The following is a 21,792-nucleotide window of genomic DNA, read 5'->3' as shown; positions in this document are numbered from 1 at the left end:
GCGTGCTTGGCCAGCTCGCCAGGCAGCAACAGCCGCACAGCGGTCTGGATCTCGCGGGACGTGATGGTCGAGCGCTTGTTGTAGTGCGCCAGGCGAGACGCCTCGGCCGCGATGCGCTCGAAAATGTCGTTCACGAAGCTGTTCATGATGCTCATCGCCTTCGACGAGATGCCCGTGTCAGGGTGCACCTGCTTCAGCACCTTGTAGATGTAGATGGCATAGCTCTCCTTCCTCTTGCGCTTCTTCTTCTTGTCGCCCTTCGAAATGTTCTTCTGCGCCTTGCCAGCCTTCTTGGCGGCCTTCCCGCTAGTCTTGGGCGGCATCGCAAACAAACAAGAACGTACGGCAGCAACACCAGCAGCAAGCGCTCCGCTCTAGTCAGCGTCTCCCCACACAGTGGCACCCAGCGCGCCCCGCCGCCGCACCTTTACCAGCTCGCCCCGTTGCGGCCGCCGACCAATGGGCCGCAAGCGCAACCGGCCGCCGCACCCGAGAGCATAAAGGACCCCCACCCCTGGCGGCGCCGCCAGGCCACGCCACACTGCGAGTTGTGATGTCGAGGCGAGAGGACGTGTTTGACGATCGAGCGAAGGGTGTGGCGGATCGCCGCTCGTCGGGGTCAGCTCAGGCGACTGAGTTGATCCCGGCGGCGGCCCCATCCGGCCCCCCACTCATGACGAACCGGCTTTCGACACCTGACTACGACAGGACTGACTCTTCGGATCATGCCGCGCGCACCCGTGAACGAGTGTTCATCCTTATGAACAAACTCGCCCATGGGGGCCCCTACCCTGGACGAGAGGCCGACGAGGCGGCTATATTCGCCCTCTGTAAAATACAGACGGCAGCCGCTCTACCGCACACGAGGCAGCAGGTGTTGGGTGTGCCACCGAGAGCCCCGCCGGTTACATCGCATTTGCTTGCGGTCCCGGCGGTGGCGGCCTCGGCGGGAGTTGCGCCGCTGGTCTCGACCACTCAAGAGGTCGATGTGCCCCCGGTTGCCCCCCTGGCCCCCGAAACACAAGAAGAGCCCGTGGCTGCGCTAGCCGTGGCCACCGAGATGGAGGACGTCGATCTGCCCGACGCAAATCTGGCTGAGGCAATTGCCGAGTCAGAGCGTCGTGACACTGACCCTGACGCTGCCCGCGCGCCCAGAAAGCGCCGGGCTATGACCAATGACGATTCTGACACTCCCTCACAGACATCTGACGCAGCGAGGCCGCGGAAGAAGGCCCCTAGGGCCTCCCGCACCTCCACCACAGAGTCTGGGACGACTATCGCGGGCTCCTCCCGGAGTACCGCCAAGCAGAAACCGACGAAGACAACGCGGCGGTCCACTCGTCCACCTGCCGCCTCCCGGCAGCCTGACGAGGACGGTTTTGTTGCCCCACCCCGGCGGCACACTGCCAGGGCTGCTGCGCTGCAGCAACCGACCCCGCTGCCGACCGCCAACGCGTTTGCGAGCGCCAGCGTAGATGCATTGGACGATGGCGCCGCGCCCCCGGCGCCTGCCCAAAAGAAGCCGCCGCCTATCGTCATCCAATGGGCTGGCGAGTACAAGGAGTTCCAGCACAAACTGGACAGGGTGGCCCCGTCCGCCGCTGTCAAGAACGCTGGCCGTGACCTCTACAAGGTCACGGTGTCGTCTAACGACGAGTACCGCGCGGTGATGGACGCCATCTGTAAAGATGGCCTCCCGTGCTACACACACCCCTCCGAGCCGCTCAAACTTCTGAAGGTGGTTTTCCGCCACCTTCCACTCAAGTTTGGTGCGGACTACCTTCGCGAGGAGCTCGAGGACATGGGCTTCGGTGTCCGGTCTACCGGACTGATGAAGTCCCCGCGCACGCACCGCGACATGCCACTATACCAGGTTGTCCTCGTTGACAACCTGGAAAATCGGAAGATTTTTCAGGTGCAGCGGGTCGGCCGGGTCAAGGTAGCGGTGGAACCTCTCCGGGCCAAAGGCAAGAGGGCCCAGTGCTTTTCCTGCCAGCGGCTCGACCATGTCTCCCGCTACTGCTCCATGCAGCCCCGCTGCGTGAAGTGCGCGGGCCAGCACGAGAGCAAGTCCTGTGGGCTTGCCAGGGAAGACAAGCCGACGTGCTGCAACTGCGGCGGCACGCACGTCGCCAGCTACAGAGGCTGTTCGGCCTTTAAAAGGGGCCGAAATCAACCGAGAGGAGGGGCTGCGCCCTCTCGTAAGGTGCACCCGTCCACCAGCTTTGCTGCCGCCACCAAGGGCGGCCCGTCAGCCTCCACCGCCCGACCTTCGGCGCAGGCGGAGGGCGAGAAGCAGCAACCGACCGCGCCGTCCACGGCTTCGCCCGTGGGGGTGGCAACCCCCGCGCCCTCGCAGAGCGCGCGAGTTGCCGCCCCGCGCAGGCGTCGTCGGCGCGCGGGCCGGGCCACACCTGCCGTTGCGCAACGGACTGCCGACAACACTCTGCCGCAGCAGAGGACGGCACCTCGTGCTGTGCCGCAACCGAGATCGCCTGCTGATGCTCCACAGCAGCCGTCTACTTCGGAGCGGCCGCAACAGGCCACCCCAGTGGTGGAGGCCGCCCCAGAGGCCCCCACCGCCCCCTTGGCCGCCGACGCAGCCGAGCTCCGATCGCTCTTGCGGTCGTTGAGTCAGCTGCTCGAGCAACTCCCGGTGCTCGTCACCGCGGTCACGTCGGCCCTTCAGGCCGGCGTTGCAACTCCACCGCGCCATGGATAATTGCCATATCCATGGCCTCACCGTTTGCACATTTAATGCAAACAGTTTGGTCCCCCAACAAGGAGAATTCAGGGAGTTCTTGCGCGACGAGGCGATTGACATCTGCCTCGTGTGCGAGACCTTCCTGAAGCCGGGACTCCACGTGAATGTGGCCAACTATCGGTGCTACCGCACCGACAGGTTGACCCACGGTGGCGGGACGGCAATCTACATCAAGGCGTCCCTGAAGCATCATGATGTTCAGCTTCCGCCCCTCGCTGCAATGGAGGCCACTGGGGTGGCTGTCACCACAACGGCGGGGGTTATCACCTTCGTTGCGGCCTATAGGCCGCCGAGGGGAGTACTTCAGGAGGCTGACGTCGACGCCCTGCTGGCACTGCCCGGGAGAGTCTTCATTGCGGGTGACTTGAATGCCAAGCATCAGCAGTGGAACTCTCGCCTCACCAACGCCAGCGGCCGCCGCCTCCTTCGCGCCACACAACGGCATGGCGCTATTGTACTGGGGCCTTATGAGCACACAGTCTTCCCCCATCGCGGCCAGTCAGATGTGCTCGACATCGCCGTGCTCAAAGGTGTTGGGCACTTCACGTCTGCCACCGTTAGATGCGCCCTGTCGTCCGATCACCTCCCGGTGGTCTTCGACATGGACGTCATCGGTGCAACTATGCAGTCCGACCGCCACAACTTCCGAGGCATAGACGAGGCACGCTTTCGTGACGAGGTCTCTGACCGCCTTGAGGGCGCGCCCGATCCCGATGTGCAAGGGGCTGATGCAGCATTGGCCTTCTTCACGCGGCACACACTGGCTGCTGCGGAGGCGGCCACCCCCAGGCGGCCGGGAAGACCGCGTGAGATGTCGCGCCAACTCCCGCCGCACATCCTCGAGGCGATCACTAACAAGAATCGCCTCTTCCGGGAGTGGCAGCTTACGCGGCTGCCCGAGACGAAGCGCCGCCTCAACAGGGCGAGGCGTGAGATTCGGGCTGCCATCGATGACCATCGCCATAGGGACTGGGCGGGCCTTGTGGCCACCCTAACTACGACGGACGGTAGTGCTTGGAGCACCGCCAAGCGCTTCCTTCGTCGTCGCCTCTCGATACGGGTGCGAACGTTGTCTGCGAGCCAGATGCGAAAGCCAGCATCCTTGCGGATACGTTCGCGGCAAACTTTCAGCCTGCTGAAGACGCGGTCGATCCCGACCACGTCCGCCTGGTGGAGGACCGCCTGCCGGTCTTCCTCGCTGCACGGGAGGACGACGACTCGATCGAGGAAATCACAGCAGAGGAAGTGGACTTGCAACTCCGTCGACTCAACCCGAAGAAGGCGGGCGGCACGGATGGTGTCACTAACCGCCTGTTGAGGATGCTTCCGCCGGAGGTGCACCAATCTCTGGCGGACATCTTTAACAGCATCCTCCGCTCTGGGACCTTCCCTTCCGCGTGGAAACACGCGGAAGTGGTTGCCATCCCCAAGAGCGGCAAGGATCCACGCCAGGCCGCGAACTACCGGCCGATCAGTCTGCTCCCGTCCCTCTCAAAAGTGTTTGAGAGGTTGTACGTGGAGCGACTGCTACGCCATGTGACGGAACAGCAACTCATACCCGAGGAGCAGTTTGGTTTCCGGTGCGGCCACTCTACCACGCAGCAGCTGTTGCGCCTCGTGGAGCAGGCGATGCGAGCGCTGGAGACGCGGGAGTACCTAGGGGCGGTGCTTCTCGACGTCTCCAAGGCCTTCGACTGCGTGTGGCACGACGGCCTCGTGTACAAACTTTTTGCACACGGGGTACCGACGTCGCACGTAGTCCTGCTGCGCTCGTATCTCTCGGGGCGCACTTTTCACGTCCGAGCGGATGGAGGCATTTCCACCGATCGGCCGATTCGAGCAGGAGTACCGCAGGGGTCGGTCCTCGGCCCCCTGTTGTACTCCCTGTACACTGCCGACGCTCCGCGGGTGGCACGCGTGGAGTTGGCACTTTACGCCGACGACACGGCGTTGTTCACCCGCAGCATGAACGCGGCCGAGATGCGCCGTCGCCTCCAGCTCGGATGTGACGCCCTGGGCTCATGGTCCACGAAATGGCGCTTGAAGTTCAACGCTGCCAAAAGCCAGGCTGTAATCTTCAGCAGGAAGAGGCTGCCACCGGACCTACCGCCGGTCACGATCATGGGGGGCCCCATCCCGTGGTCGCGGACCGGCAAATACCTCGGGGTGACGTTAGACAGGCACCTGACGTGGCTGCCACACGTCCGAGACATCAGAGGGCGGGCAGTGGGGCGCCTTCGTGCGCTTTACCCACTGCTCAACCCTTCATCGCCACTTCCTCCACGCCACGGCCTCACCATGTATCTGTCCCTAGTCCGGCCGGTACTGGAATACGCGGCTGTGGTGTGGGGCAACGCGGCAGCGACGCACATTGCGACGCTCCAACGAGTACAAAATAGGGCGCTGCGACTGGCGCTCCACAAGCCGCCCCGCTATCCGGCGAGACTCCTCCACGAGGAAGCTGGAATCCCCCTCCTGCGGGATCGCTTCCGACAAACCGCCAGGGTGTTCTACAGCAATGCAGAACACTCTGGCAACCGCCTAATCCGTGGTCTGGGCCGCCAGGTCCACCACAGGCCGACGACTCGTTGGCCAGACATACTGCGAGAATAATATCTCGCAGCCTGCTGTCGCAACGAAGGGCGTCAAAGCAAACGACGCCCAGTGAGGACAGCTCACCCTCTTAGGACACACTGCAACAAATAGATGTCGCCGCAGGAACAGCAGCCCAGCTGCTTAAACTGCCTCTCACCTGGCATAGGAAGCCAGAGTTTTTGTGCGTGCGTGCGTGCGGCGCCGCCACTCCGCTGCTCGACTCGCTGCGGCTCGCACCGTCGTTCGTCTCGTCTCGTTTTTACACCACAGCGCATCGCCATGTCCGGACGCGGAAAGGGAGGCAAGGTCAAGGGCAAGTCAAAGTCCCGCTCAAGCAGGGCCGGGCTCCAGTTCCCGGTCGGCAGAATCCACCGCCTCCTGCGCAAGGGAAACTACGCCGAGCGCGTCGGCGCCGGGGCGCCCGTCTACCTCGCCGCCGTCATGGAGTACCTCGCGGCTGAGGTGCTCGAGCTGGCCGGAAACGCGGCCCGCGACAACAAGAAGACGCGCATCATCCCGCGCCACCTGCAGCTTGCCATCCGCAACGACGAGGAGCTCAACAAGCTCCTGTCGGGCGTCACCATCGCACAGGGTGGTGTCCTGCCCAACATCCAGGCCGTCCTGCTGCCAAAGAAGACCGAGAAGAAGGCCTAAACAGAGAGGCCAGGCACTCGGCACGCCGCGCTTTGCCGGCCCGGCTCGGCTCACAACAATCGGCCCTTTTCAGGGCCACCACACAAACCTACGTCCAAAGCAAAATTTCAGTCGTCCTCGCCGCGCTTTGCTTTACTTTACTTTAACTTCACTTCCACAGCCGCCGCCGGCAAGAAGACCATACCAACTGCTACGATTGCAGGGGGGAGATATTCTGCGAGGTACCTCGGTGTCACGCCTGACATCGAAGTGTCACATAGGGGGACTTGGCACAAACGCTCACGCCAGGATGCAGATCCTGTACCCCTGTTCCCTCGACCCCGCAACAGGGGTAGCGATACTGGAAATATGCGCGCCCTGTATGGGGCTATGCAGCCAGATCGACGATGCATCGCCTACAGAAGGGTCCAAAGCAGAGCGCTCTACGACGGGCCTTACACGTCCCCGCGGCAGACCTGCCTAGAACCACCCACAACACGATTCCGCGCCCTGGCAGAAGCGTTCTACGCCACCGCGCGGAATTCAGAAAATGACTATTACGTCTTGACCCTTGGGCAATATGAACACCACAGGGACAGATGTGCAAGACCCGAGTCGCTACTCCAGCAGTAGCACAAACACAACACATAATCACTCTCAACAAACAGCAACGTCCGAATAAGCACACTACCAAAGATAAGAACAACACACAGAAAAGAGGAGCAGCAAATGTCCACAGGCGACAATAACCTCCACCAACTCCCCCTCTAACGGTAGAGGACTAAAAGAGAGAAGAACAAGAAGAGCCGCCGCCATCTTGTCGTCCACAGCCCGTGTGGCCCAACACACACACACACACACACACACACACACACACATTTCTCTTGTTTTGTTTCGTTTGCCTCAAGCACCTCCACGCACGCACAGTCGCCTTCCAAACGACAACGACAGCAATAATCACCACTGTTAAACGAGCGTGTCGACACACCGCCCTCCACTCCCGCGCGCCCCATACAAACGAAACAGCTGATCCGGCCGCCTATGGGCACGCCTTGCCTCGGCAACTCCAACGCCGCCGCAAACACACAGCCGAAACCACGCAAATATTCACCGCCTCTCGCACAACAACAACAACAACAACAACAACACACAGCCCGGCGTCTCCATCGATCGATAAACAAAACAAACACACAACGCCCTCTCTCGCGCACACACACACACACACACACACACACACACACAAGACCCGCTTCCTTTCCTTTCTCCCAGTCACGTCACGTCAGTCAAACGCAAACGAAATGAAGAATGAAAGAAAGAAGGCAGGCAGGCAGGCAACACACGCAGCAACAACACAGACTCTTTCGCACTTTTCAATTTCCGAACAGTGTGGTGGCCCTGAAAAGGGCCGTTTTCGTCTCTCCCACGGCCGCGGGAAGGCCAACGCGGCACAGCACACCGGTTGCGACGCGCCTAACCGCCGAAACCGTACAGGGTGCGCCCCTGCCTCTTCAGGGCGTACACCACGTCCATGGCCGTCACAGTCTTGCGCTTGGCGTGCTCAGTGTACGTCACCGCGTCGCGGATCACGTTCTCCAGGAACACCTTCAGCACTCCGCGGGTCTCCTCGTAGATCAGACCAGAGATGCGCTTCACGCCGCCCCTGCGAGCCAGGCGGCGGATCGCGGGCTTCGTGATGCCCTGGATGTTGTCGCGCAACACCTTGCGGTGCCGCTTGGCGCCACCCTTGCCGAGCCCCTTTCCTCCCTTGCCGCGGCCAGTCATCTCTTCTAAATCCTCAAAAAAGCTCAAGGCAAGCAAAACGTCTGCTGCAGCGGCTGGCTCCTCACCCGGCGCTAGCGAGTCGGCTACGGTCTTTTTTTTTTTTTTTTTTTTTTTTTTAAGGGATTGCCATACCCTTTCGGGTAGTGGCGGCTGTTGAGGACTCAGGTCCTTCTCAGCCTGGGGTTGTTTGATGCTGTTGGGACTCTGTTTATTAGTTTCAGTGGGAAACCTGCCTACTTGGATTTTCTATGTGATTTGGCTCATGCCATTTATAGTCAGTTTTCTTATGTCTAAGTGGTGGAATTCCACATCCCGGCATTCGCCTTACAACTGGGGGAAACCACCAAAACCCCAGTCGGGATGGCACTGGGTTATCGACTGTTGAAATGTGTATATTATGCTAGGTTTTTATACTAAGTAATGTTCTGTTGGTAGATTGTTTCATCTCTGTTTAGAGTTTTGTTCTAGAGTTATTTATATCACCTAACCTACTGCTCTAGTTTAGAGTGTGTCTGACTTATAGTTTAATTGGTGGGTTCTATTCCTAACTTATTCTAACTTGTTCTGAGCTCTGGGTTGGAGGGACGTTGCACTTCACTTCACTGGAGTGGTTGGAGAGAGTTGGAGGGTGATAATGGGCCACTTCACTTCACTGTATTAGCTACACTCTTCTTTTTCTGATTTTCTCTATGAGTTCTTTGTTGTTCGGGAATGTTCGTTTTATTGCATGGGCAATGAAGTCTGGGGGGTAAGGGTATCTAAATAGGATGATTCTGTATTCGTGGATTGGGTTGCATAACACGTCTTTCATTATCCCATCTGTTCTCACTCTGTTCCGACCGTATTTGGCTACCTCAGGGGTGATCTTGTCTAATATAGGGCGGGTGTTGGTGCCCGAATAGACTAGGTCGTTGGCGGTTGTGTAGTGCAGCTTTCCCGCTCGTCTCAAGTTGTGGCGGTCAAATGCGGCAACTCTTTCATACTGCGCTCTGGAGGCCGTCCACAGACAGGCACCGTACTCTAGGATAGGACGGACAAATGTTTTGTAGGTGTGTAGCACTGCATCTGGGCTGGCGCCCCCGAATTTTGAGCTGATTAGCTTCACAAGGTTCATTCTTTGTTTACCTTTGCTGATTATGTTCTCGGTGTGGTGCTTCCATGATAGAGTGGAGTCGAGAGTCATCCCTAGATATTTTGCACTCTGTGTTGGGTTGACTCTCTTTTGCCATAAGGTTATGTGGAGGTCATCCTGTTTTAGTCTGGTACTTCGTGTTTGGTTGCGGTGTCTGAAAAGTAGCAGCTGGCTTTTTGCTGGATTGGGTTTGATGCGCCATTTGGCCATCCACTGTTCTAGTTGGGGTGTGTAGGAAGTTATTACATTCTTCGCTTCCTCTACCGATTGCGCCGTGCACCAGTAGGCGGTGTCGTCCGCGTAGAGGGCGAAGTGTTCGTTCCACTTGTTGGGGCGAGGGATGTCGGCGGTATATAAGCTGTAGAGCGTGGGTGAGAGGACAGCACCTTGCGCTACTCCAGCAGCAGGAGTGAATTGTTTGGAGATTTGGTTACCGACTGAGACTGTTGCAGTTCTATTGGAAATTATGTCGAGGATGAGGCGTACATATTGGGATGGAAAATTTTGCTTGGCCAGTTTATACGCCAGCCCGCAGTGCCACACCTTATCGAAAGCTCGCTCGATATCTAGGAACAGTGCCAATACGCAGTCACCTCTGTTTAGGGCTTCTGTTGTTGTGCTGACTAGTCTGATGATAGGGTCCATGGTTGAGTGTTCCTGTCTAAAGCCGGCTTGTTCTGGAGGGAGGATCTTTAATTTGTTTATGAAGTTGTGGGTCCTTTTATTTAGAATGGATTCAAATGTTTTTCCTATTACTGGTAGAAGCGAGATTGGGCGATATGAAGTGGGTTTATTAATCGGCTTTCCGGGTTTGTGTATCATGATAACGTTTGCGTTTTTCCATTGCTTCGGCACTATTCCTAGACTTAGCGCAGCGTTGTAGAGACGGCTTAGGGTGGGAAGGAGCATGTGGCGAGGCGTGGCCGAGAGCATTTTTCTGGTGATTTTGTCCCTGCCAGGTGCAGAATTTTGTTTGCCGGATAAGAGGGCTAGTGTAATTTCCTCTTCGGAAATTGGCGCCAGGAGTTTTGCCTGTTCCTCTGTGAGGGCTGTCTGGGTGTTGAGTAAGTCCTCCAGACCTTCTTCTATTTCTTCTGCGAATGTGTCGTCAAATAGAGGGTCAGAGGGGTGGCTGTGGACTTCTTCTAGGACCTCACTAAACACTTGCGCTTTATGGTGGTCGTCAGCTGTGATGCCTTGTGGGGTAATGAGGGCAGCCCTGGGGGAGTTGTTGCTCAGGGCTCCTGTTATCTGTTTGAACGTCTTCCAAAACTTGGCCGGTTCCCTGGGGTTAAGCTTGCTGCATTCTTTTTGCCAACATTCCGCCAGCCATCGTTTTAGGTTCTCTTTGACTGTGGAGTTCAGTCTATTCCACTCCGTTTTTAAGGTGGGGTCTCCTGTCCTCTTATATTGCCTTAATAATTGTCTTTTGAGTTTTATTGTGGAGAGGATGCTTTGTGGGATTGTCTCCATTCTATTGCGAATTGTTCTGGTGGGGACAGCTTCTTTTATGGCCAGGTCGTATGCTGCAACTACTTGCTCGTTGTAATTGTCTAATTCGGCTGCTGAGTTGATGTTTGCAGTTGGGAACTTTTCGTGCAGGATGTTGAAGAATTTTTCCCAGTTTGTTTTCTTGTAGAGCTTGATGCTCTTTGGGGGTTCTGGGGTGTGTTTTTTAGGGCCAAGTGCCGTGGTGTCGAAGAGAAGGGGGATGTGGTCACTCCCTATGCTTGGTCCAACTCTGCAGGCGGTGCAGTGTATCGCCAGGGTGTCACTGCAGAAGATGTGGTCCGGGATGGAAGAGCCGACATGGCTAATAAGGGTAGGGGTGTCGTTTTGAAGCCAGACTAGGGGTAAATCGTCTATGAGGTCTTCCAGAGCTCTGCCTTTTGTTGTCGTAAGTCTGTCTCCAAAGGCTCGGCTTCTGGCGTTAAAGTCGCCCATTATGACGCAATTACCGCGTGATGTTAGATGTCTCATAAGGTCTTCTGGGAGGTGATCACGAGGGGGGCAGTATATGGTGGCAACGGTTATTGTGCCCATTTTTGGGGAGTCTATTTCTATTGCCACCACGTGCAGGTGCTGGAAGTTCTGCGGGAGTTCTAGGCGCACTGCTGGGACGTCCTTGTGGTGAAATATTGCGGCTCCTCCATTGCATGGATCGGTTTGTTGCGATCTGTGGCAGATCATGTTCTTTAATTGTTGGATCTGCTGGCCTGCTCTGACCTCTGTGATTCCTAATATATCCACCCTTTCTTCGTCCACCAGGTTTTGAATAAGCGGTTGTTTCCTGTTGTACCCACAGGCATTCACGACTGCAACAGTGGCTGGGGCGGATCTTGTGCTATTCGCCATCTTGTCTAACCGAACTTAGGCTGGTAGGGGTTGGGGGCGTCGCATTACGGTGGATTTTAGTGAAAAGTATATGCGACTTGTTGTTAGTGACGCTTACGACCATTTTTCTGGCAAAGAATTGCTCAGTGACTGTGGCCATGGCTTTCGTTATGATCTCGCGTCTGTCTGGGAGGATGTTGTGGAGAGCAGTTGTTATCGCTCGCACCACATCCTCCACATGGATTGGCTCTTCAACCGGGGTTTCTGGGCCGTTGGTCATTGGCTCTTCTATTTTGGGGGCGTCTACGCATTTGATCGGCTCCGTTGTTTCCAGGGACAGCGGCTGTTTTGGCCGTTGGGGGCATGAGTGGGAGACTGAGGGGTGATTTTCCCCACAGTTGGCGCATTTGGCTTCCTCAGCAGTGCAATCTTTTGCTAGGTGGGGGCCGGCGCATTTGCTGCATTTGGGTGGTTTCTTGCAGGCATCTGTGGGGTGGTCAAATTCGTAACAGCGAGTGCACTGGGTCGGTTGAGCTGCTTTTGGCCTTGATGGTTCAACCGGGTAGACATAGTAATTGAAACGGAAGTGGTGGAGGAGCAGGTCATCATGGGTTAGTTGATCGTGTGTGAACACACGGATCATACTTGTTGGTTTGTTGTCGCTTCGGCCGATTACTCTGGTCGCCTTGATGACTGAGTAGCCTTGTTGCTTCAGCTCCTCCGCGATCTCGGCGCCAGAGACATCGTCCTCGACGTTTTTGATGACAACCGTTAGAATTGGGGACCTTGGTTCCCTGGGTGGTCTAGGTTGGCTCGGTCTGCGTGGAGGGAGAAGTCTTAAGTGGGCCCCTGGGAAGCTGTTAATCAGGAATCTTTGTTCCAGATACTCCTTTAGGTCGGCGCGAGGGCTTTTTATAATTGCCTCGCCGTTTCTCGTCATGATGACGTCGGTAATTTCGCCGCCCAGAGCCGTCTTTTTCAGCTCGGAGGCTACTTTGGTTCTGGATGTGCCTCTTGGGAGGTCGTACAGCATGACGCTGGTAGGGTCGGTTGGAGATGGTTTTGACCTGGGTGGTGTAGGTGGGTTGTTGTTGGAAACCTCTGGCTGTTGGGATGCGGTTAGGTTTTTCATGGGAGACAGTGGAGGCATGTCTTCCAGTGGCTGAGATGCATCGTTGCTGGCAACTTCTGCATAGGATGCTCTTCTTACGCCCGGTATGGGTGAAAGAATGGGTGGGGGTGGATCTTCATCGGCTTCGTCCCTTCCAATAGGGCGGACGTTGGTATCGCCGATGATTTCGGCTTGGGTGGTTGGGGCCGGAAGTTTCGCGCCCTTATTTTTGGGTTTCTTGGTCTTGGAGGACATGTCGTTAGTGTACGGACATGTAGTTGGATAGGGAGGAGGATTACTCACCTAACTGTGCCTGATCGCGGGGAAATAGGCCTAAACCCTATACTGTTCCTTTGCCTCGACGAACGCGGGCTTGTCTGACCGCAGTCAGGGCCCTGGCTCGCCAGATTCCCTAACTAACAGGCCCTAAATCTGGCTGTCCAGATGTCTCGCCTATAACCTACGTTCGTCCTGACCTCGACAATTTCGCTTTTCCGAGTGTGTAGCCGGAGCTGACACGCGGACAATTTGCTTTTTTCGAGTTTCTTCGAGTTGACGCGTTGCGTCTGGCAGCCCGGAATCTATCGGGCGGACGGCAGCAGGGTGGTGTGCACCCTCCCGCAGTCGAGCGGCGACTGGCAGCGGAGAGCGGCCGGCAGCAGCGGCAGCGTGCGCATCCGTGGCAGCGCGCACTCTCTAGCGGCCAGGCTGGAACTACCAGCACGGCGGCGGCGGCGGCGGCGGCGGCGGCAGCGGCGGCGGCAGCAGCAGCGGCAGGGCGCACGCGCCAGCCCCCCTATATAGACTCTGGCCCGCCCTCCCCCCACCACGCGCAACCGAGGGCATATAAGCGCACCACGGCCGCTGGCGCGCGCCCGTGTCGTCAAGGCAGCACCCGACGCAGCACCTCGCCTCCACGCCGCTCCGCTAACCGCTACCGCTATGGCCCGCACAAAGCAAACGGCCCGCAAGTCCACCGGCGGAAAGGCGCCGCGCAAACAGCTCGCCACCAAGGCGGCGAGGAAGAGCGCGCCCGCCACCGGCGGCGTCAAGAAGCCCCACCGCTACAGGCCGGGCACCGTCGCCCTGCGAGAAATCAGGCGCTACCAGAAGAGCACAGAGCTGCTCATCCGCAAGCTGCCATTCCAGCGCCTAGTGCGCGAGATCGCCCAGGACTTCAAGACCGACCTGCGCTTCCAGAGCTCCGCGGTCATGGCCCTGCAGGAGGCCAGCGAGGCCTACCTCGTCGGCCTCTTCGAAGACACCAACCTGTGCGCAATCCACGCCAAGCGCGTCACCATCATGCCCAAGGACATCCAGCTCGCGCGCCGCATCCGCGGCGAGCGCGCCTAAACACCGCGCCGGCCGCTGGGCACCGCCCACGCACGCAAACAAACAAAACGGCCCTTTTAAGGGCCACTAACATCACTCCGTCGCGAGCAAACTTTGTCGGTCGAAAGACAAAACACCACTTCCACTTCCCGTCCGTCCGTCCGCAACAGCCGCTCTCCTCTGCCAGCTTGCTGGCGCGCGCAACAATCAACATCATCCCTCCCCGGCGCGGCGCACAATACTCATCGGCCGACGCCGTCAACCACACGGCCGGCCGCAAACAAAAAGCCAGGCACGTCCAACGCCACCGACCCTTTCCCCACATCTCAACGTCCCCCGCCCCCGTTCCATCCAAGAACACACACACACACAAGACAAGACACATCCGAGAAGACGGCAGGCAGGCAAACCAAAGTATTCAAACAACATGACACAAAACCAACCGTCGGCCGGCCGCGACCAAAAACGGCGACAATCAACCGCTACCGCCGCCCGCACCCGCCACCGACCCCCCGCAATCCAACCACCACGGCACGCAAACAGTATCCACACACGGGCATACAGAAACGCCAGACGACACAACCACACCGCAACACAAACACGACAATCAAAACCTTCCCGACGTGCTTTGATGGCCCTGAGAAGGGCCGTTTTGGGCCGCGCGTCTGTTGCGCGCCACTAGACGACGGGGACGGGGGGTGCGGACGACGGAGTCAACCGCCAACCCTTCCTTTCCCATTCCTCTCTTCTTCTCCTCTACTTCTTCTTCTTGGGCGAAGCCTTCGCCTTAGACGGCGTCGTCGCCTTCTTCGGGCGCGGCGCCTTCGGCTTCTTCGTCGGAACCTTGGCGGCCTTCTTCGCCTTCGACGGCGACTTGGCCTTGGCCGGCTTGGCAGCAGCCGCCTTCTTCGCACCGGCGGGAGCGGCCGACGCCGCAGACGCCTTCTTGGCGGCGCCCGCCTTCCGACCAGTCGCCGCCTTCACGCCACCAGCCTTCTTTGCGCCGGCCGCACGGGCGCCCTTCTTCTCCTTGCTGGCCGGAGCGGCGCGCTTCTTCTTGGCACCGCCAGCACGAGCCTTGCCGCCCTCAGCCGCCCCGCCGCCGGCGCCGGCAAGCTTGAAAGAGCCGGACGCGCCCTTCCCCTTCGTCTGCACCAGCTCGCCCGCCACCACGGCCGACTTGAGGTACTTCTTGATAAACGGCGCCAGCTTCTCCGCGTCCAGCTTGTAGTGCGCGGCAATGTACTTCTTGATCGCCTGCAGCGACGATCCGCCGCGCTCCTTCAGACTCTTGATGGCGGCCGTCACCATCTCAGAGGTGCGCGGGTGCGCAGGCTTGGCGCGCGGCTTCTTCGCAGACGACGCAGACTTTGCCTTCTTCGTAGTGCCGGTGGCGGCGGGTGCCGCAGCAGTCTCGTTCGTAGCCGCCTGATCTGCCATTTCGACGACGCGCGTTAACACACAGCGAGCAGCGAGAGCGAGAGGAGACACGCAGCGAGCGGAGCGCACAGCAGAGGAATAGCCGCCTCGCGCCACAGGCCCAGCCAGTGTCGCGGGCGGGCGCGGACGGCCGAGAGAGCGGCCGCCACTCTGCGCGCCGCCGCGCCGCGCCTCCCGCGCTTGCTACCTCATCCGCCTGCTGGATAGCTATCTGCGGGGCCGCACCTTTGTGGTCCGAATCGACGATTCGCTTTCGACGCTCCGACATATTGCCGCCGGCGTCCCGCAGGGTTCGGTCCTCGGTCCGACCCTGTATTCCTTGTATACGGCCGATCTTCCGACCTCTCCCCGAGTGGAGCGCGCGATGTACGCCGATGACACGGCGATCTTCACTCGCAGCCGGTGGCCCCAAGCCATGTATCGCCGTCTCCAAGATGCGTGCGCCGCCCTCGAAGCGTGGGCGACTCTTTGGCGTGTCCGGTTTAACGCACAGAAGAGCCAAGCCGTGGTCTTCACACGCAAGAGGACCCCGCCACACGACCACCAACTACAGCTCTTCGGCGAGGTCATCCCCTGGACGCCGACGGCCACCTACCTCGGGGTTGTCCTGGACCGCCAGCTCATCTGGCAGCAGCAGGTGCAGGAAGTACGGCGGAAGGTCGAGCAGAGGCTGGGGGCGCTTTATCCCCTGCTGAACGAGCGCTCGGCGCTCTCCGTCGATAATGGCCTCCTCATATACCGCATGTTTGTGCGTCCTGTGATGGACTATGCCTGTGCTGCTTGGGGAAATGCGGCGCACCGTCATCTACATCGCCTGCAAGCGCAGCAGAACAAGGCTCTCCGCCGGATTTTTCATGTCCATCCCCAGTTCCCGGCCCGATATCTCCATGACGCCGCGCAAGAGAAGGACGTCCTCGCACGATTTCAGGAAATCGCACGGAAGATGTATGCCACAGCTGCGGCTTCTGATAATCCCTTACTCAGGACCCTTGGGGCACCTATTGATGCCCGCAACCTCTATAAGAGGCCCGTTGCGCTGCTCCATCGCTGACCACGGCAGTTGCAACTTTTAGTATCTTCAGTTCACCACCGATAGTTTGTTTTTACCACCACATCATTAGATGACAATTGATACACACCTGATGTTATCTCGTTTCTGCTAATCAGATGGTGTAGTAAATGCCCTACGGTAAATGCTACCTTACCTCCACTTGACGAAGTTTGATGATTGTGGGCTGGAGCGCTTGCTACCGCCCAACGTCCGACAGCCTGTGCGGAGCAGCCCCACACCTGCGCCACAACCACCCGCGCCTTTCAAACCACCGAGGATGGGGCTACACACAGCCACACCACAGTCGCCAACCAGTCGCCACGGCAGCGCCGCAAACCACGGCCAAACTGCAGCCACCGCGCGCTACAGCCTGGGTCGGCCCGCCGAGAATCGCCGCCCACGCCCAAATGCCGCCCCCACAGCCCCAGCCGGCGACCGGCCACAATGGCCAAGCCTTCGGCAAAAGCCCCACACCGTCGCCGCGGCAGCCCGGCCAGCGCGGCCGGCGCCACAGCCACACAAGCGGAGGCGTGCGGCGATGACGGCCGTGCAAACGCACCTCCGCCGCCCCATCGCCCTCCCACCGTTTCCCGATCGGCCCGCAGCCGTCGGGCCACGTCCTCCTCCTCTCGCCCGCCAACATTCACAGCCCTTTCGTTCGTTTCCCAACAATTTCAATTGTGCCCGCCGCAAAAACGGGCGCCGCCTGCAAAGCAACATGCTCCGCCGGAGCGCCCCTCGCCGCTTACGAGCCAACCCCTCGCCCGAGGCAAACCGAAATCCGCAACTACAGACCAACCCAATCTGCCGTCAGCACACACGACAGCCAACATCACGCGTTACGAGTTAGACATTAGGTTCACACGTCTCGGTTAGGTTCGGTGGACGTGCGTTAGGTTAAGGGCACTTGGGTTAGGTTAAGCATTCAAAACACAAGTCAGGCGTCAGAGGTTAGGTTAGGTTAGGTTACGTTACATTAAGGTTAGGTTAGGGGCACTTGGGTTAGGTTAAGGGTCGGTGTTAGGTTAAGCGTCAAACTTAGGTTAAGCATTCAAACACACGTCGGGCGTCCGAGGTTAGGTTAGGTTAGGTTAGGTTAGGTTAAGGCCACTTGGGTTAGGTTAAGGCCTCAAACTTAGGTTAAGCATTCAAACACACGTCGGGCGTCAGGTGGCCGCAGCAGCCGCACCTACCTACCTACCCACCCACCTCACGGCCGGACAGCTTGGCTTACTTGGCGCTGAGGCTGACCTCACCTCACGCTACGCAACGCTACAGGTTCGGTTCGGTTCGGTTCGCTCAGCTTAGGCTTAGAGCTTAAGCGCCGAGGTCGGATTACGTTGGTTCACCTTCGGGCGCCACACTTTGGGTGTAAAGGTCGCGTCGGGTCGTCGGCACGCCGCAAAAACAAAAGCGAAGCCACAGACAACGCCGACAAACGGGCAGCACGACCACGACCAGATACCGAGACACACGGACCACCCACCGGCCAAAGGGCACCAAACAACAAACCAGAGCACCACGTGTCGACCAGAGCAACCCGCCGCTCACGCGACGTGGCTGGCACCGAAGGGCCGCCGCAACTGCGCTTTCCGCGCCGGGCCGGATGCACGTGCGGCAACACCACCACCGCACACAGCCGCTGTTCAACATCAACCAACAACACGCCGCGGTCGCAGCCTCAACGCCAGCACACGTTTGCACCACCATTCACACGCACCGCACAAACAGCTGTCGCCGACACAGCCGACAACACAAACACACCGCAACGACGCCGCCGCCTCTACTTGTGCCGGCCACCCACCCCACCGACGGCGCACCTGTCGCCAGCCGGCAGTCGGCAGTCGGCAGTCGACACGGGAAACGCACACCGCCACTTCGCTCGCGCGCACGCCACCAACCAGTCGTCGTCTCCAAAACAACAAACAAACATAGGGCAGGCAACAAATCGCCTCGCACGGACCGTCCACAAAACTATCAAAGCACAGCCTCTGGCTAACGGCCACGACGCAGCGGCACGCTGCTCCTTTCCCCGCCCCACTCGATTCACGAAGGCACGCGACACCGCCAACGACGGCCTCGCTTCCCGCAACTGACACCTTTCCGCCACTACGCACAGCCGCACCCGACGCCCGTGGCAACGACACAACTACTGCACTATCCACCGCCGCCTCCCCCTTCCCGTACACACAGCCAGCCAGCCAGCCAGCCAAAACCACACCAACGACCCAAACATGCACGTGCAACGGCACACCCCAACCAGTCAACGTCGACAACCACACGCACGGCTCGAAACCGGCGTCCTTCCACGTTGCCATCACAAGCTACACACAAGACACAAGGAACCAACAACAGCAAGCCTGCCCGCCCGCCCGCCCGCCCGCCCCACTCTCACGCCGCAAAAAGCACACCGAAAACCGCCAAACGCACATTCCCATCGCACTGACACCGACCGGCTCGCTACCACCACACCTCTCGGCAGCCGTTTCGCAAACATGACACGGCGCGACATGACATCACGACCAACTCTCCTTTCCCGACGCCTTCGGCCGGAGCACAACGCCGCCAATTCGCCACACAGTCACACAGTCGACAAGCGCCCGCCCTCCCTGCACGACGCCGCGCAGCAAAGGCGCCCGCAAACACATACCTCTCCTCTCTCTCGGCCGGCCGACGCGCCAACCGCCACACCGCCAGCCACTCGCAATTGTGCACTGCCGCCAGCCACACGTCCAACACGCCGCGCCGCCTCCGGCCACCCGCCAGGGGGCGCTCACGTCCGCGACAACAGCGCGGCCCGCCGGGCCAAACCGAACCGAGCCGCCCGCCGCTGCTCTGCACATCTTCCTGCGCGCATCAACAAAACGAGGCAAGCGAGCACACCCCGTCACAACGCCACATCACGCAAATGCCGTGCCGACCTCTTGTGTCTACCGCCTAAATTGCACTCACCAGCCGCCCCTTCTTCTTCCTCCCTATCTATCTGTGCGTCTGTGTCGGTCCGCGCGTGACGCCTCTCAACATCCGCCGTCGCCGTCCCCGTTTCCGCCCCAATGCCATCGTCGCGCCGCCTCCTCCTCCGCCTCTGTCCGGCCCGCACCACACCATACACCGCTGCTTGTCCCGGCCGTTGCCACCAAAGGCGCCTACCGCAAACGCGCCACGCCGCAGCCCCCGTGCGTGCATCTCCGTGCCGACGCTGCCTCTCTGCCCTCCCGCACGCACTCGACCGACCGACCGACCGACATGCACTGCGTCGACGGCCTCGACAACACAGTCTCTGGGCTCCGCACTGCGTGTTCCGGTACGCGCGCTGAAACACGTATGTACTCATTACCAGCGATGACGAGGCACGACACAATCTCTGACCAGAGAGTTTCTTATCGTCGCTAGTCTGCGCCACACGACACTAGTAGCACGTAGCGCGTCGGCAGGAACAGTTGTCATCTATATGTGGCGGGTCGGGAGAGGTAGTAGTCAGTCGACAGTATTAGCGAGTGGACGGTTGTACTGAGCGGGCGGCGGCGTGCTCTTCTCGCGACTCTGGTCTCCGTTCGGGACGATGCATATTGTTATTAAGGGTAAGGTAATGAAGCTGCATTGCGCAAATCTAATAATGTATGTCAATTGTAACTATTTTCTTCACAACAAAATGCCCCAATAATACTTTGTTTCCAAACTAACTTTTTTAACGTACAACCATTCATTTCCATTTAAAGAATATTTCCTACGCATTTCCTCCAACAATCAACATTAAATGTGAGCCGGCATTCATTGCACGAAGCTGTGTACAGGTATCTACAGTTAAGAGCACATATAGATGCAGTTTGTTTTCTCTTTTGTCTTTTTGTTTTTTTTTTATTGACGTAACGATCTTTTGCTCTTTTTCTTCTAATTTGTACATAGGCTGTTTGTTTAGATTTTTTATATTGGTAATGCCACGTAGCGCTCTGCGTGAAAATCACTGCCTGTGCTGTGTGCAGTCTGTGGCTAGTTTGCATTGTTGTCATGAACTGCTACAGCTGGATGTGAACAGCGCGTAGCGTTGCGCAGTTAGGGGTGAGCCGCCAGCACTGGTGCATGTGAGGAGAGAGATGGCGGACTTTTCAAATTACATATATTATGACTGGTGATGATATTAAGGGTAAATACATTGTTTGTTGTTCTCTATTAAACATCTTTACTTTGCTAACTATCCCTATCAGTAGTTAGTGCCCTCCGTAGTTTGAATCTCTTATTTAGCTGGCAGCAGTGGTGCTCGCTGTATTGCAGTTGTTCGACTAATGAAGATTTTTGTGAGGTAAGTGATTTCCGAAAGGTGTACTTTAATGTTACTCAGGGCCATTCTTTTGCAGGGATCTTTGATAGTCAGATTGCGTTGCGCTCAAAATATTGTGTGTCAGTTTAAGCACAGTTTTGTATACATTGTTGTTCAAAGGGGGACGTTTCAGAATACAGGGCCGAAGGTCAGCCAGCGCTGCCCTTACAACCTTTATCGGGTTTTCAATTATGTCTGTTGAGATGTTCATGGTTCATTATTTCCATTCATCATATTACCGCGCGTTTCTCATCAATCTTCGTTCGTTCATTTTCTAGGGACGTTAACAACATTCCGGCACATTTTCATCATCATTCACTCACTCGCTTACTTACTTACGACTATTTGTGCGGGGAGGTTACACTTGGGTCCATTTCCATTTACATTCAATGTTGATAGACCTTTCTTTTTGTTGTTGTTTTGTTGCTGGCAGGTTACAAAAGGCCTCATTTTATGTTGGTTGCAGCAGCGTTTTTCTCCTTCTTCTAGTGTTTTCCCCGCTCTCACCGCCGCCCCCGCCCCTCCCGCATCCCTCGGTCTCACCACGTTCACTGACAGCCGCGTCTGCGGCTACACCACAACGGCCCCCTCCCGGCAACCCATTCGTTTTCTCTTCTTTTGCACAAAAACAACGCCGCACGCGCCAGCCGAGCGCAGCGCAAGCCACCCACACCGCGCCCCTCCCGTCTTTATAGCCTCCGCGTGCGTCTTGTTTTCTTCGTTTGCCCCCTCCCATCTCCCGAATGCCATGCCATGCCAGCAGCGTTACGCGTGCCCATCCCCTGTCCACACACTACCGCGAAACGAACAGCCTTCCGGGCCACATGCAGGGCACGCCCACCGCCATTCCCGGACGCAATTCTCAAAACAACACACACACACACACACACACACACACAAAATGAACGCACCATCCCACTTCGCTTCTCTCTCTCTCTCTCTCTCTCGTCCCTTCCCTTTAACGAAAGACAAACAAACCCCGGTTAACACACTTTCTTGACACCTTCATGTAGGGAGGGAGGGAGGGAGGGAGGGAGGGTGGGTGCGTGCGTTATCTCGACCGTGACGGCAACCATCGACGATCCATTTCCCCCACTGGTAAAACATGTTCACTAACACCTACAGACATCATTCCGTACACACACACACAATGGCTTTGCACACGAACATAGACGGCACGGGCACTGTCGTACATTCTTCCTCAGAACCATCTCAACGAACGTTACATACACATCCGGGAAAGCAAAGCAACGCAACGCACAATTCAGCCGTCAAAGGTAACGTTCACCACGGCAAGACA

At 58.0% G+C, this 21,792-nt stretch overlaps 1 protein-coding gene across 1 annotated transcript; it reads left to right on the top strand.

Annotated features, from left to right (window-relative positions):
* The first annotated feature begins 760 nt into the window (after nt 1-760).
* Nucleotides 761-8,242, top strand: LOC126159430 (proteoglycan 4-like). Its single transcript, XM_049916531.1, has 3 exons — nt 761-1,524; nt 2,224-2,656; nt 8,210-8,242. The coding sequence occupies exons 1-3, from the start codon at nt 761-763 to the stop codon at nt 8,240-8,242; spliced, it is 1,230 nt and encodes a 409-aa protein (XP_049772488.1).
* Nucleotides 8,243-21,792: the final 13,550 nt, after the last annotated feature.

This window comes from Schistocerca cancellata, unplaced genomic scaffold (assembly GCF_023864275.1).
Source record: "Schistocerca cancellata isolate TAMUIC-IGC-003103 unplaced genomic scaffold, iqSchCanc2.1 HiC_scaffold_1141, whole genome shotgun sequence".
Taxonomy (NCBI): domain Eukaryota; kingdom Metazoa; phylum Arthropoda; class Insecta; order Orthoptera; family Acrididae; genus Schistocerca; species Schistocerca cancellata.
The sequence above is the reverse complement of the archived record's forward strand: the minus strand, read 5'-3'. Positions and strand labels throughout refer to the sequence as shown.

Coding starts and splice junctions, on each gene's coding strand:
- LOC126159430 (XM_049916531.1), top strand. CDS start 761: ATGAACAAACTCGCCCATGGGGGCCCCTACCCTGGACGAGAGGCCGAC. Junction 1,525..2,223: donor GCGCCTGCCCAAAAGAAGCC/GCCGCCTATCGT, acceptor CCCGTCCACCAG/CTTTGCTGCCGCCACCAAGG. Junction 2,657..8,209: donor AGCTGCTCGAGCAACTCCCG/GTGCTCGTCACC, acceptor TTCTGTTGGTAG/ATTGTTTCATCTCTGTTTAG.